This window comes from Pollachius pollachius (genome assembly GCF_949987615.1).
Source record: "Pollachius pollachius genome assembly, chromosome: 3".
Taxonomy (NCBI): domain Eukaryota; kingdom Metazoa; phylum Chordata; class Actinopteri; order Gadiformes; family Gadidae; genus Pollachius; species Pollachius pollachius.
In genome coordinates this window covers 18,832,492-18,848,805 of record NC_136936.1, presented here as the reverse complement: position 1 = coordinate 18,848,805, position 16,314 = coordinate 18,832,492, and the positions used below count along the sequence as shown (strand labels likewise).

General features: G+C 45.5%; 1 protein-coding gene across 1 annotated transcript; it reads left to right on the top strand.

The window, feature by feature from the left end:
* Positions 1-2,967: 2,967 nt before the first annotated feature.
* On the top strand, positions 2,968-16,167 carry gucy2f (guanylate cyclase 2F, retinal; the record flags this gene model as incomplete). The annotated part of the gene is made up of 18 exons (XM_079734031.1): positions 2,968-3,703; positions 4,765-5,066; positions 5,761-6,115; positions 7,544-7,628; positions 7,769-7,865; positions 8,103-8,237; positions 8,315-8,395; positions 8,953-9,129; positions 9,422-9,578; positions 10,000-10,149; positions 11,264-11,412; positions 12,126-12,289; positions 13,335-13,527; positions 14,039-14,213; positions 14,592-14,690; positions 14,840-14,934; positions 15,036-15,121; positions 16,086-16,167. 18 exons carry the CDS (start codon positions 2,968-2,970, stop codon positions 16,165-16,167), a joined length of 3,318 nt encoding a protein of 1,105 aa, XP_079590157.1.
* Positions 16,168-16,314: the final 147 nt, after the last annotated feature.

The window sequence follows — 16,314 nt, the reverse complement described above, 5'->3', positions numbered from 1 at the left end:
TTTACACATTTTCACCACCTTTTTTTTTTGTTAATTTAAATATTGTTTTGTTATGTTTTTTAAAATCCCAAACACTGCTGTTGCAAATCAAAATGAATAAATATATATATGAGAAGCCAGTTTCACGTTCATTTTGACGTGTCTACGCATCACGTGTCTACGCATCTGGTCGCCTTCTAGTCGGGCTTTCAAGTGGAGATAAGATAAATATCAGTCACCATCACTAATGGTTTGCTTTGATCTTCTACAGCCCAAAACATTCCAGCTCAGTCAAAAAACATATACTTCTACCTTATTTTTAATTTCCCAATGCAATAAACCTAAATATCGTGAATTGTTTGCAGTTGATGTCACCTAGCATATATAACTGCGTAGATTGCCTTTCATTTCACTAATATAGTAATTGGAAAAAAAGTGTCGCTTAACATGTCAGTCATTTTTGTAATGTGTGTTTGTGTCGCATTAATTCCTGTTTTAAAATGTGTACACAGGGTAACGAGATGCCTGGCCGCCAGGTGGCGGCAGAGATGCGTCTCGCAACTATAGGCAGCTACAGTCTGATAGACTTTACTCTCACTTATAAGCAGGATAACAGTGATGAAGCTTCCTTCGATATTCACCATCTCTCTCTCTCTCTCTCTTTCTCTCTCTCTCTCTCTCTCTCTCTCTCTTTCTCTCTCCTCTCTCTCTCTCTCCCCCTCTCGCTCGACGCATCGCTCACAGTCCCACACTCTCTCTGTCTTTGTCTTATTCTCCACTCACTTTTAAATAACAATAGCATATACAATCATACAATCAGTGAAATGCATGATTTAGGATGTTGTATTTCAAGGCATTTCCTTTAAGCCTAGACCCGTCCAGTGGGACGAGTGCTTCGCCGCTGGTCATCGAGCTGAGTCGTCATTGTTTCTCCATTCAGGTTGGTTGGTTGGTATCAAGGTGTTACGTCTAAGAAGCTCATCAGCTTATATTGGATATGGGTCAACAAAGGTGGAAACGTTGGCCATCTATCCCTATATTAAACACCCACACCCACACACACATACACACACACACACACACACACACACACACACACACACACACACACGCGCGCGCGCACACGCACACACACACGCGCGCACACACACACACATGCACGTACACACAAATACACAGACACACACACACACACATACGAACACGCACACACACACACACTCACACACAAACATACACACACACACACTCACGAACACGCATGCACACACACAAACACACACACCACACACACACACACACACACGGCTTGCATACTTGCCAAATCGCATAATAAGAATTCAGATATAAAATATGCATGCATTTCAAATTGCATAAGAAGGTGTTCATTTGACAATAGCGTAGGAACAACAACCTGATAGAAAAACATAGGGCTCATGGGTCCTTAATTGGAACATCTTTATTTTATCAGCCGTAATCATTATTTGCCCCATACTCTTTTGAATAACCTTATTCAAAAGAGTATTGGGTCATTTGTGAATGTATATACCTCTTTGAACTCACAAAGGCCTCCATGCTGCACTTGACTCGACTCTTACCTCGAGAGGAGGTTAAGTCGTCGTCCAAAAAAATGTGAAAAGACTGACGCACGCTAGATAAAGGGCCCAGGGGAACCCGGGAGGAAGAACCCTTCGTTAGGCGCCCTTTAATTACCGGCGCTCCGCAAGGATTCGCCGCGCTCGCATATTACACCAATTAGGACTCGGTTCAGGTGTCTCAGTGCATTACGGCGTCTCCATAGCGAACACATTCAATGACCGAGATCAGTTTATCAATATTTTCAGTGCTTGGTCATATTAGGCCCTACTTTGACAGACACACACACACACACACACACACACACACACACACACACACACACACACACACACACACATACACACGCACACACACACACGATTTACATTTTGTGTTTGTGTTTTTATTCCAAGATGTAGCCTATTGAGAGTTTTATAGGAGTATAGACCTAAACCAAAGAAAGAAGCTGTGATGAGAGATGTAGCAGGTATAGCCTCGGCCACTTTCTAACGTGTGCAGCCAATCCTCTTATAGTGTGCAGCATTACTGGATGTGGATTATCTGTGGGGGCGACGCAGGTCGCTCGCCCTCGGGTCACTTCGGAAGGACTTTGCTTGAACGGGCCCGGAGCCGCTCCTGCCTTCTCCCAGCGACGCTAGAACAGGGCCTGGAGGGGTATTATTATTTATTTATTATACTTTTTTATTATTATTCTACACCTATTTTATATTTAGGTCTTAATGCCTGGAACTTTTCGTTATTATTCTTTTTTAATTGACGTATTCTTTCACATTTAAACTTAGACCAAAGCAAATGACAGCCTAATATTTGTGATAATTACAAAATAAAAGGAAGGAAACCTCGGACAGAGAGCGAGCGGGCTTACTGGTGATGAACCAGGGGGAGAGAGGAAGCGCTGGCTGGGGGAGGAGGGGAGGCGGGGGAGCCGTGGGCGATAAACCGCGGGGTGTAAGGAGCTCTCCAGGGTGCTGAAGTCGTCTCCGAACGCAACTCTTCCTGTCACTCTCATGGACACGACAAACATGACTGTTGTTATGTGTCTGTTCCACCGATATGGAGGACGTTTGTTCCATTTCTAGGAAGTTCTTTGAATGTTTGAAGTAAAGTGAAGATTATTTTTCCTTTTTTTTTTGGCCAATCGGATTTGGAGGTTCTCCCAAGAAGGACGGTGTAAATGGCGTCGAGGTGGTGAGTTGCCATAACTTATCAGTCGTAAGCGACGGTATATAGATAATGCAGGCATATTTGACTTCTTAATTAATATATTTAAAGACTTGAACCTTTCCTATGCTGTCAATCCTCCTTTTTCATGTTGCAGGTGTCATTGGTAGGGTGAAAGATGCCTTAGTGAACAGTGAGGTTCACAAACTCGGACACCTTGGAAGGACAATGCACCATATGTATGTGAGTCTCAGAGTGGGTCTATGGGAGTCAAACCACCTGTGTGTGCCCGTCGTGAAGAGTCGACACTACCCCCTGCCCCTGTACAAGTTCCTCATATGGATCCTGCTGGCAGTGTTGACCTTCCCATGTTGTGTCCGCTGTCTGATATTCAAAGTGGGGGTGCTGGGGCCATGGAACTGCGACCCCGTTTACTCCAGGGCCTTACCAGGCGCGGCCGCCAGACTGGCCGTGGGGAGGATCAACCAGGACTCGTCTCTGGTCCTCGGCCGCAAAATGGACTTTATCGTTCTGCAGGAGCCCTGCGAGACTTCCCAGGCCCTCACCACCTTCTTGAACTACGAGAAGGTGGCGGATGCGTTCGTGGGCCCCACCAACACGGGCTACTGCTCAGCGGCCACCCTGCTGGCCACCAACTGGGATAAAGCCATATTTTCTTATGGATGTGTCAATTACGAGCTGGACCAAGACGCCACGTATCCCACCTTCGCCAGGACGCTGCCGCCCCCGTTTCGCGTCTTGTTCGCGGTTTTGAAGTACTTTCAATGGGCCAACGTCGGAATCGTTTCGTCCAACGAGGACATCTGGATGGAAGCGGCCGGGAAGTTAGCGAACGCCCTGCGTCGTGAGGGCCTCCCCGTGGGCATCGTGACCTCCATGGGGATCAACGAGACGGAGGTGGAGCGGACCATGAAGAGGATCCAGGCGAAGGCAGACCTCAAGGGTGAGTCTACGTGCAGATACATTGATAAAATATCGTTATTGTTAGTGAGAAACATATCAGAGGCCTGTCACAGCGCAGAAAAAAACATTGAAAAACATCAAAAGTTGTAATTGGTGTAGTCTATTACTATTAGTTAAACAATTACACATGCAGGCCCTTAACATGGCTGAGCAAAGAGCGGAAGGGGCCAATTTAAACACACTTATAACTGAAAGAAGGCCATGGCTAGTAGGAAACAGTGAGAAGATAAGTTAGCAACGCTGCTTAGGCTCATTCTGTCATTTAGCAAACACATATTAGCAGAAAACATCAATGGAAAACATAGCAATGGATATAGAAATGATAACAAGCCATAATGATCATTGAAGTATAAATGATAACAAGCCATAATAATAATTTATTTTTTCAACTATCTGTATAATTTTTTATAATATTGTACATTTTTCTATTTCAAACATCCCACGTACCACCTGCATTAGCCTCCCAAGGTTGAGAAAAACTGGTCTAGGGTAGCAGCACCAGCATCCCAGGTGTTAATAGGACCTGCTTCTGCTAGATTGACCCACTGAACTGGAGGCCATTTTGTCTGCTTCTTCCCACATGCTTGTTGGTGGGATTTGGGTCAGTGTCCAATTCACCAGAACAAAACTAATCAAAAGCCAACCTTTGCTCTGTGACTCACTAATTTAACTGCATCTTTTTTCAATTATATGAAATAGAGCCCCATTGGATCGTAATTAAGTAATGGCAAACAGAGACACAATTATATAAGTAAACCTTTTGATGTTATGCTTCTCGAAAGCATACAAGTGAGTTACCTGTTATCCACCCATCTGTCAACAAGTCAACACTTGCGTAGTTATTGATCAGTTCTACACAGTCCTACACACAGTTGATCTCTGCATGCTGTTCACCAACCAGGATTGTTTCTACTCCAGCTGGTTCACGCCGGAAGCTCAACACGTTGTTGTTGTGTTGTCATTGACAACGTTTTTGACGACGTTGTTGACGACGTCGTTGACGACGTTGTTGACGACGTTGTTGTTGACGTTTCATTCCAGTCATCATCATGTGCATGCACTCGGCCCTGATCGGGGGCCAGCAGCAGACCATCTTCCTGCTGAAGGCCCAGCAGCTGGGGCTGACCCAGGGCCAGTACGTGTTCCTGCCCTACGACGCGCTGCTCTACAGCCTGCCCTACGGCAACGTCTCCTACGCCCCGCTGAAGAACAGCAGTCGGCTGCGGCAGGCCTACGATGCCGTGCTCACCGTCACCGTGGAGTCGGAGGACCTGTCCTTCTACCAGGCCCTGGACGCGGCCACACTGAGCGAGGGGCTGCCCGCCAACCTGGAGCCCCTGCAGGTGGGCTTGCGGGGTTTGTGTTAGGAGGGCGCATGCTGGAGGCGTTGCACTCAGAGCTGAGTCTCTGGGTGGTTTGCTGCAGTGGTCCCTCTGATGGGTTCAGGGGGATCCAGTTTTGTTGTACCTCATAGGAGTGACGTCAAGCAGTCATTTGTTTCTTGCTTTTTGTAATACTTGTATTCCTTGAACACCAGCATCAAGTGCATTCATTCTTTTACGGTTTCATTCATTCGTTCCTTTAATGAGTTCAATTAATTTGTTTGCTAAACTGGGTTGATTTGTGTTCACGTTATTTATTAACACTCTGAGAGTTCGTAAAAAACTTCTGATATGAATTGTTTCCACACAGATGATATCATTGCTTTTATTACGGATTCACAGATGCACATTAAACCTCTCCTTTCAGCATTCCCTCACTGTGTATGTGTGTGTGTGTGTGTGTGTGTGTGTGTGTGTGTGTGTGTGTGTGTGTGTGTGTGTGTGCCTGTGTGTGTGTGTGTGCCTGTGCCTGTGTGTGTGTGTCAGTGTGCGTTTGTGTGTTCATGTGTGTGTGTGTGTGTGTGTGTGCATGTGCGCATGTTCGCGCCTGTATGGAATATAAAAAACATGGAAAAACATACCATAACATACTCCATCCACCTGGCCTCTAACAAACATCCCCTGTGCCCCCTGCTTACCTCCTCGTACCCTCCAGGTGAACCCCCTGTTTGGCACCATTTATAACAGCATCTACCTGTTGGCCAAGTCCATCCACAGCGCCAGGCAGACTGGCACCTGGTTGTCAGGCTCCAACCTGGCCTACCTAACCAGGAACCGCACCTTTGACGGCTTCAACCAGAAGGTCAGGGTGAGCGCCGATGGGACGGTCACCACCAACTACGTCATCCTTGACATGGACGGCGTGGGCAGCCAGCTGTACTCCACCTACACACTGGATCCTGCCTCCGGGAACGTTCGCTTTGCTGGGAGGAACATTAATTTCCCTGGGGGATCCGCGCCGGCCTCCGATTCTCAGTGCTGGTTCGACAAAACTGTCACCTGTACTGGAGGTAGAGGACTTGAAGTCTCTCTCTCTCTCTCTCTCTCTCTCTCTCTCTCTCTCTCTCTCTCTCTCTCTCTCTCTTTCTCTCTCTCTCTCTCTCTGTTTATCTCTGTCTCCCTCTGTCTGTCTGTCTCTGTCTCTGTCTCTCTAGTCACGTTTCCATCTAAAAGGTGAAGTGAATCTTTAGAAAGTTCGCAAATTTTTTTTTTAATTAAGTGGTTGGAGCGGAAAACTATACATATTCCAGGGCTTGTCGTATCCTTTTGATTACAGCATCTCTTAGGTCCTGATATATAGTGGAATTGCGTTGTTTTCCATCTAAAATAGCTGTATTGTTTTTTTCTTTGATGAGAGCAAGGAAAAGTTTTACCTCTTCAGCGGTCCACACGTTACTAGTATTCACATTGGCCATCTGTTCCATGGACATATTTAAAGTATACAATGTACATATTTATAATTCGAAATTCGTCGCAGCCTTTATACCACATACTCCAGGGTCTATCTATAGCATATAACCGCGTTGTCTGATTACAGTTTAATGAATTTTCCACAATGTACCAGCTCTAGTTTTGAAGGCTGAACAGACAATTTGACTGGAATTACTTAGGTGTCCATATATCAGGGATAAATGGACACGGCATAATTAAAAGATATGCAAACAAGACATCCTATATCATATATGATATAGGATGTCTATGTATAGAAACGCTTAAAAAATATGTATATATTGACGCTACAAGCGTCGGCAGGGTTGCTATGGCCGGTCGTTCTGCGAAAATCGCAAGGACGTTGTCAGTCCTGTGTGTTCAATGTTCGCTACGTCACAGCTGTTTCGAAAAGTGTGTTTCCATCTCCCATTTAGGGCATTTACTCTCATTCGCATTTCTCAAAAACCACCTCAAGCGAGCGGATAAACGTTTTTGCTAATTAGAGGATTTTTATGCGAATTTTGGTGTTTCCATCACCGTTTACTGATTCGATACTTCAAAATTTGCATAGAATCAGGGGGATGGAAACGCAGCTTCTGTCTCTCTCTCTCTCCCTCTTTCTCTCTCTCTCTCTCTCGCTCTCTCTCTCTCTCTCTCTCTCTATATATATATGTCTGTCTGTCTCTGTCTCTGTATCTCTATATCCCTCTCTCTGTCTGTCTGTCTGTCTGTCTGTCTGGCTGTCTGTCTGTCTGTCTGTCTGTCTGTCTGTCTGTGTCTCTCTCTCTGGCTCTATGACTGTCTGTCTCTCACTGTCTCTCTCTTTCTCTGGCTCTATGTCTGTCTGTCTGTCTGTCTGTCTGTCTGTCTGTCTCTCTTTCGCTCTCTCTCTCTCTCTCTCTCTCTCTCTCTCTCTCTCTCTCTCTCTCTCTCTCTCCTGCTCTATGCGGCTGCATCAATGGTGACATCCATAAAAAGTAATCTTATCTTTCTTCTTCTTTTCCCAGGCGTGGAGATCATCTATATAGTGGTGATATTTGTTGTCATCGCCATTCTGGCTATAGTCGGGATTGCTCTTACTCTGTTTATCAGGTACAGCATACAATCACACCAGGCTCTTCTTGGTCCTTCGACCATATTCTTTTAAAGGATATGCCACCTTGTTATTTCTTGTTTGTAGTATATGGTTGTATTTCTTGCCCTAACTTCCCTGATCTGTGATGTGATTGCAGGAGGAGAATCCAGCAGATCCAGCTGTTCAAGGGGCCCAATCGCATTCTCCTCACGCTCGAGGACCTGACCTTTATCGACCCCCAGCTCAGCAAGAGGGTAAGACCCGTCAAACCCTGCCCTACAGGACAGCTGTCTCTGAATCCAGGTATTGAATTCATTACATGAATCCACATGTAATGGATTCATGTATTGAATTCACTATGATCATCCATGATGGTTATAGTAGACCAGTGACCAGGGAAAAAAACAAATTTTCCCCTTTAAAATGATGACGATGAAGGAATGTCTTCTGCTGAGTTGTGTGACCGGATGTATGATCTGATGTGTGTACAGAAAATCACCCTGGAGGATTTGAGTGAGTCCAAGAGTGCGATAGAGGACAAGAGCACCAGGTCAAATGAGCGATCGCACTCGGTCAACAGCATCCGGACCACCACTCACGAGACAACCAACGTAGCCGTGTATGAGGTACGCTTCATTTTACACACAAAGAAGAAAACTGTGTACTTTTGTTGTCAAAAATGTTGACGTTATTATTTTTTCAGGGAGACTGGGTGTGGCTTAAGAAATTTGAAGATGGCCAATTTAAAGAGGTGAAACAGAGCGCGACTAAGATATTCACAAAGGTAGGTTGAATCACATTGCTTCTACCTTCTCTGTATGCTCTCACCTTCTGTTTGGATTTTACTTTTAGAATCCATTGTGTGGATTACAGCTGCAGTAAAGGCCTCCTCTCCCACGACGATGATATATATAAATGCAAATAGATGTTCCCGTCTACATTAACTGCAAGTGTTAGTGTTAGTCTTAGCAGTGGGAATCAAAGCCCTAACCCTTGCAGTGTGGGCCTGACACACCAAGCACCAAGCTTGCTCAGCACTTAGATGCTTTTATAAAATCAATATTGCTAATGGTCATGTGGTTGTGAACGTATTTTTGCATTGGAATGTTCAAGTGAGGCAAAATTAGAGCAAGATTTTGTGTTTTTTGACTCAGCAAAAAAGAAAAAATCTGTAAAATCACAGAAAAACACAGAAAATCTCAGCCAGCCCAAATCCAGCGCCACAGATGCCAGCTGACGGCCCAGCGTTGGCCGACGGCCCGGGGGTCACTACCTTCAGATAGGACCACATGTTACCCACAGGCAAGGCTCCTCATCCATCTTTTGATGTGGTCTCCTCAGATGAAGGACCTGAGGAACGAGAATGTGAACCCTTTCCTGGGCTTCTTCTGCGACTGCTCCATGTTCGCCGTGGTAACGGAGCACTGCTCCCGCGGCAGCCTGCAGGACCTGCTGGGGAACGACGACGTCAAGCTGGACTGGATGTTCAAGTCCTCTCTGCTCCTCGACCTCATTAAGGTGAACCCAAGGGCTCTTTTCTTTCTGCTATGGTTCTGCCAGAAAGCAATCTGTTCAAACCCACTTTATAGAGATACGCCATTAGGCAGCAGTAAGCTAGGGGTTGAGGAAGGATGCCTACAGGTAGCCTTTGGTTGTGGGGTTCGAACCAAGAACCTTTCAGCCAGAAGACTATCTGGCCCAATATGTATGGCACGTTCTTACCCTAAAAGAGGTCTATGATGAGGTTTCAGCCATCTACGTCATTTAAACCAAAACCTTGCTCAGTATTGTTGGTGTTGCTCGTCTCCAGGGTATGAAGTACCTGCACCACAAAGACTTCCCCCATGGCAGACTGAAGTCTCGGAACTGTGTGGTGGACGGACGCTTTGTTCTGAAGATTACCGACTACGGCTTTAATGAACTGCTGGAGTCCCAGAAGAGTCCCAAAGAACAATGGACACCTGAAGGTAGTCTTTGTAATATATATCGCTTTCATAGCAGATTGTTTATACTTCTCTTTCTCCAATTGTACATTATGGTGATAAATAAATAAATAGGATGCATGTTGCTTGAACTTTTCTCTGTAGTTTGTAGTACAGTGTTGTCAATACATTTGACAATATCTATATTTTAAAGAGTGACTGAAAGATTCCAATACTTTCCAGTTAATTTCAGTTTAGCCTTATTTCTATTTTCAACAGAAAATGACATTACCCAAAATATGTATAACTATTATTAATGGTTTATAACTACAATACAATTTCTATAAATAAATAAAAATCAATGATGTGGTTCACACAATGAAATGCTCACGTCTGAAATGGATTTGCTACCCTCTTTGATACATACCAAACAAGATGGCCGCCCTCCCTGCCCCCTCTCTCTCAGAGTTATTCTGGACAGCCCCAGAGTTCCTCAGGGACCCCGAAAGCTCACGCAGAGGGACCTTCAAGGGGGACGTGTACAGCTTCGCCATTATACTCCAAGAGGTGGTGGTCCGAGGACTCCCCTACTGCATGCTGGGGCTCCCTCCAGAGGGTGTGTATAAAGGACTATGATGATGGACATGTGTGACCCAACGCTACACACAGGCTACAGCTGCAGCCTACCGTATATAGCACTGATCATGCCTCTTCCTCTTGGAGTTGGATGCGGTCTATATGGATGTAATCTCTTGTGCCATTCCACATTTCTTAAATTCCAAAGTGAGTTATGGTGTTGACAAACCAGCAGTTAACTTAAGTCTCTAGAACTGCAACATCTCTGCTGAAACACAGGTTTTATGTAGCTTTGGATTGGTGTCGGTTGATATGTAATGACATCAGTTGGGATTGTTTGCTGCTGTCCATGAGGGTTTTACTTCTTGGTCAGCCATTAACAATACTCTAATAATGTTAGACCTGCCTAAGGGGAACCATACAAAAACCCCATCATAGCCAACAAATTAAGATAATATCCACAGTTACGGTGTCGATAACACACTACAGCATGGGCTGCACGGGTTTGCTAGCTGGGGGGGAGAACTGCTGTCTTCCGCACCAACCAATCACAGCACACCTCCTGCTGCAACTCACCAGCCAAGGCAAGCTCACACAGGAGGGACAGAAACTCAGCACAACATAAATCCTATAGACCACCTAAGGGATAATATACAGCGAGCTGGTCGTTATTTAAGCAATGTCACTCCAGAGGGAGTGTTGTTCCACTGGATATCAGCCCGGCTGTGCTCCGCACGCAAGTACCAGGCCCCAGGCCGAGTGCTGAGGATAACAACCCACAAACTCTACTGTGATATTGCCTTTATTAAAAAAGCTACCACAACTGGACAGGGACTGGACTGTTGCCAAACAACACATCATTTTCTTGCACACCAGCTTGCTACTTTACGTAGGTCCACGCATTACCGCAGGCGGGCCAGTAAGTTGGTTCTCTGTGGCGGCATGTGTGATTCAAATGAGTTTACAGGTTGCGGAACTTCTTTTAGTTGGTAAAAAAGCACCTGTAGAGCAGAGTGATACAAAGCCCCAACCTTGGTTACTCTCTATACATCAGCACTCATGGAAGGCCACTTGTCCAATCAAATTACTTTGTCAGCACTAACTTTTGTATAAAGTGAAATAAACCTGCTCTGTTGCCCCATGCTATCCCCCAGAGATCATCCGTAAGGTGAAGAAGCCCCCGCCCATGTGCCGGCCCACCGTGGCCCCGGACCAGGCCCCTCTGGAGTGCATCCAGCTGATGAAGCAGTGCTGGAGCGAGATGCCCGACCGCAGGCCCGCCTTCGAAGAGATCTTCAACCAGGTGAGCGCATGCTGCCCACTTAAAGTCAGAAGTGGGCTGTGAACCAGCTAGCTCATTTGTTATCAATAAAATAGGGATTTTGTTGATAAAATTATCGAAATCACAACGCTCCGCATTTACGAGAGCTAGGTCCAGGTTGTTTTGAGATAGGAGCCAGCTGAAGGGTTACACATTGGGTCTTGAAAGAGATTGGGCCCAATGCAGGTGCTGCTGTGGCTCCTCACACTAACATGAGGCCTGCTTCATTTATATGCGTCCCCTGAACAGGTACGGACGGGTACACTGGCTCATCTAAATAAAACCCACAACGATTCCTGTGATTAATACCCCGAGACACACCTGGGCTGACCCAATTTAGAATCTGAGGAAACAGTCGCTCTGTCCCGCTGCTTTAGGAACAACAAGAAAAACAAATGTTACTGCAGTGTAATCTTGGATTCAGCAGTCTTTCTTTCAAGTTCTATCAACATCCAGATCCTACTGACCCTTATTGGGGGCTTCTTTAAAGCACTGTGTAATGGATAAGTGTTACTTTTCGATCAATGGGTTGTGTGTGTGTGTGTGTGTGTGTGTGTGTGTGTGCGCGCGTGTGCGTGTGCGTGTGTGTGTGTGTGTGTGTGTGTGTGTGTGTGTGTGTGTGTGTGTGTGTGTGTGTGTGTGCGCGTGTGCGTGTGTGTGTGTGTGTGCTTGTGTGTGTTCTCCTCGGCCTCCAGTTCAAAATCATCAACAAGGGCAAGAAGACGAACATCATCGACTCCATGCTGCGGATGCTGGAGCAGTACTCCTCCAACCTGGAGGACCTGATCAGGGAGAGGACTGAGGAGCTGGAGGTGGAGAAGCAGAGGACCGAGAAGCTGCTGTCTGAGATGCTCCCGCCGTCAGTCAACACACACGCACGCACACACGCACACATGTACAAACCCACGCAAACAGGAGCAGGAGGCCATGCAGGCACACGCATGCACACACATGCACACACACACACCCACACACGCACGCACGCACGCACGCACGCACACACACACACACACACACACACACACACACACACACACACACACACACACACACACACACACATATACATGCATAGACACACACACACACCCACAGACACACACACACACACACACACATAGAAACACTGTCCCTCACACACACATACTGATAGAGATATATAAACAGACACTAAATTTAGATTGAAGTTACATAAATGTTATACTAATGTTATACTAACGTTATACTTGCTACACTAATACCAGTGTGATACTGATGTTTCTAATGTTATACTAATGTTATAGTTACCACTAATACCAGTGTGATACTGATGTTTCTAACGCTATACTAATGTTTTACCCGCCATAATAATACCAGTGTGATACAGATCTTTCTAACGTTATCCTATTGTTATATTAACCATAATAATACCAGTGTGATACAGATCTTTCTAACGTTATCCTATTGTTATATTAACCATAATGATACCAGTGTGATACTAATACGTTTCTAACGTTGCAGTAATGTTTTACTCGTGTTATATTTACCACACTAATACCAGTATAATACTGATGTTTTTAATGTTATACTTACCACAATAATACCAGTGTAATACTGATGTTTCGAATGTTATACTTACCACTCTAATACCAGTATAATACTGATGTTTCTAATGTTATACTTCCCACACTAATACCAGTGTAATACTGATGTTTCTAATGTTATACTTACCACACTAATACCAGTATAATACTGATGTTTCTAATGTTATATTTACCACACTAATACCAGTATAATACTGATGTTTCTAATGTTATACTTACCACACTAATACCAGTATAATACTGATGTTTCTAATGTTATATTTACCACACTAATACCAGTGTAATACTGATGTTTCTAACGCTATACTGTCCCTCCGTCAGCTCGGTGGCGGAGGCTCTGAAGACGGGCACCACGGTGGAGCCTGAGTACTTCGACCAGGTCACCATCTACTTCAGCGACATCGTGGGCTTCACCACCATCTCGTCCCTCAGCGACCCCATCGAGGTGGTGGACCTGCTCAACGACCTCTACACGCTGTTCGACGCCGTGCTCTCCAACCACGACGTCTACAAGGTCAGAGCTCGGCCGCCGGCCCGTGGTTGACTGACGGTTTGATCGTTCGTTCTGAGTAACTGAACACAGGTGTGGTTGGTGACTTTAATGATGGGCCCTGGCATGCCCACATACCATCGTTAACTTCATGGGCCACACCTGTTGCCCCCCTTCTACTGTTACACCTCTGTGATAAAGGTCGATAGGGGGGTTCCCTGAAGAGTCGCGAGTTAGAGTTTTAATTGTTTAGCTGCCATGTAATATGACATTTGATCCACAATGCTCACAGAAAACTGCTCTTGACGAGACTAAAGACTGCCTTGCAATGCAACTAGGATTTCATATTCTGGTATTGAATTATTCTATCAGCTAACCAATCTATGAGAGAGTTTCATTAAGGTGCTGTTAGGATGTAACTACAAACTTTTGAGGAAATTGAGTCATATAATATTCTAACCATCCCAAGTTCTTGATAGCATAGTGTTTTCAACATTTTATCGGCCCTGCTCACACGTGGTGATCTATCTACTAGGTGGAGACGATTGGAGACGCCTATATGGTGTCCTCGGGTCTGCCCAAGAGAAACGGCAACAAGCACGCTGCGGAGATCGCCAACATGTCTCTGAACATCCTCAGCTCAGTGGGAAGCTTCAAGATGCGGCACATGCCCGAAGTTCCGGTCCGCATTCGCATAGGAATCCATTCAGGTTGGCACGCAGGCGAACACCCTCCTACTCCTCCTCCCTCCTCCTACTCACTCCTTCTCCTCTTCCTTCTCCTCCTCCCCATCCTTATTCTCATCCTACCTCTCCTACTTTCGGTGTTTAGAAGTTCCCCTTAATGATATGAACAGAACAACTCAAACTCTTGAATTCCTCTCATGTAAAGAGCCCGAACGGCGCTCATCTATGTAAGCCAATCGCAGAGCTTGGCGTGAATAGGAGTCTCATATCTGCCATAGACATAAAGCCATTGTCACTCGAGATAGTGGAGGTGCCAGAGCAGTGCTTGTGTTAACGGTGCGTGCTTGGCTCTGTGTGTGTGTGTGTGGGTGTGTGTGTGTGTGTGTGTGTGTGTGTCCCAAGGCTCCTGTGTGGCGGGCGTTGTGGGCCTCACCATGCCTCGGTACTGCCTTTTCGGAGACACTGTGAACACTGCGTCTCGTATGGAATCCACTGGGCTGCGTGGGTGCCTTTCCAAGCCTTCTCTCGCATTGCCTCTCGTCCCTTTCAATACAATTCCCTTTATTTGTGTTTCTGTCTACCACCTTCCATCTGCCTTTGTTTTGAGTCTTCTAAGATGTTGTGTTGTTTCCTCTCTTTCCCCACCACAGCTTATAGAATCCACGTGAACATTAGTACGGTGAACATCCTAAATTCCCTCAATGAGGGTTATAAGATCGACCTCCGAGGCAAGACGGAGCTGAAGGTGAACGCCGCCACTCATCTCCTCCTAAAGTTGAGAGAAATAAACCCTGGATAAATCTTCATACACAGGTTTTCATATGCTATGCTTTTTACCTTTACCAGGGTAAAGGCATCGAAGAGACATACTGGTTGGTTGGGAAGGCAAACTTTGCAAAGCCTTTGCCAAAACCTCCAGACATCAATCCAGGGTAAGACCCAGAATGCATGACTGTTCCTTGTTATGCGTGGAAGGAACAAAAGGACCGAGATTATGTTCAACTAGGAACAATAAGGACTGAAATTATGTTCAACAAATTGTATTAAAATGACCCAATACATTATTTAAAATGTTAGTGATCTCCTCTAAGTTGGACAATCGTTTTTTCGGGTTACACTGCATTTCTGTTTATTTTGAGAGAGTCTAAAATAACTAACTACAATGCCATCTCTAACTCATGACGCCCGTGGGTTCAGGGAAGACAATCACGGACTGAAACCTGAGGAAATAGCTGCATACAGGAAAAAGAAAGCAGAGAAAAAGGCTTGAGCCACGTATAACCAAAACGGCAGGTAGTGACTACGTCTGGAGCAGCCGGGAATGGTGGTGGAACAGTCGCTGTGGTTGCTGTGGTTGTCGTCGGTGGCTTGTGGCGTTGTGGCTTCATACCTCATCTGGCTTTAATGAACACAAACACACACACACACACACACAAACAAAAACCAATGTGTATGTGTATGCTCACCAAATTGCACACACATAAACACCTGCATGCACAAACACAGATGCTTGCATGCTCACTGATCTGGATGCGTGTATACACCTAAGCACGCACGCACGCACACAGAGCATATGCTCAAGATAATTGCCTCTTGATCTCGTCTCGTTAATCTCTCGATCTTATCAGCTTCTGCATCTTTTAAACCAGATTGGGTACAAAGCTTTTCTTTTCATTAAGTTCATTAACACTAATTGACTTTAAAAATGACCATCTTTCATTTGGCCTGCATGTCCTCTGTGATTATTTTCCAACTGGCGGCCTTTGAGCCTACATGGCTTGCTGTGTTTTGTGTAACCTCTGCAAGCTTGAAATGGTGTGTCTGTGTCTTTGAACGAGTTTTCCTCAAGAAAACGCCAAATGGGATGAGTTCTAACATTCCGTCTGTGCTTCCCAGGGACAACTGGCAGCAGATGGTGACGGAGGAGATAAAGACGATCTTTCGGAAGGCCCGCAGGGAGGACAAGCTAAAGACCTGACCGGGAGAAGCAGAGCAAGGGATAGGAAGAAACAAAAAGGAGAAGATGGAGCCACGGCAATAGAGAGAGAGAGAGAGAGAGAGAGAGAGAGAGAGAGAGAGAGAGACAGAGATAGACAGAGAATGGGACTACGGGTAGAGGCCCCGC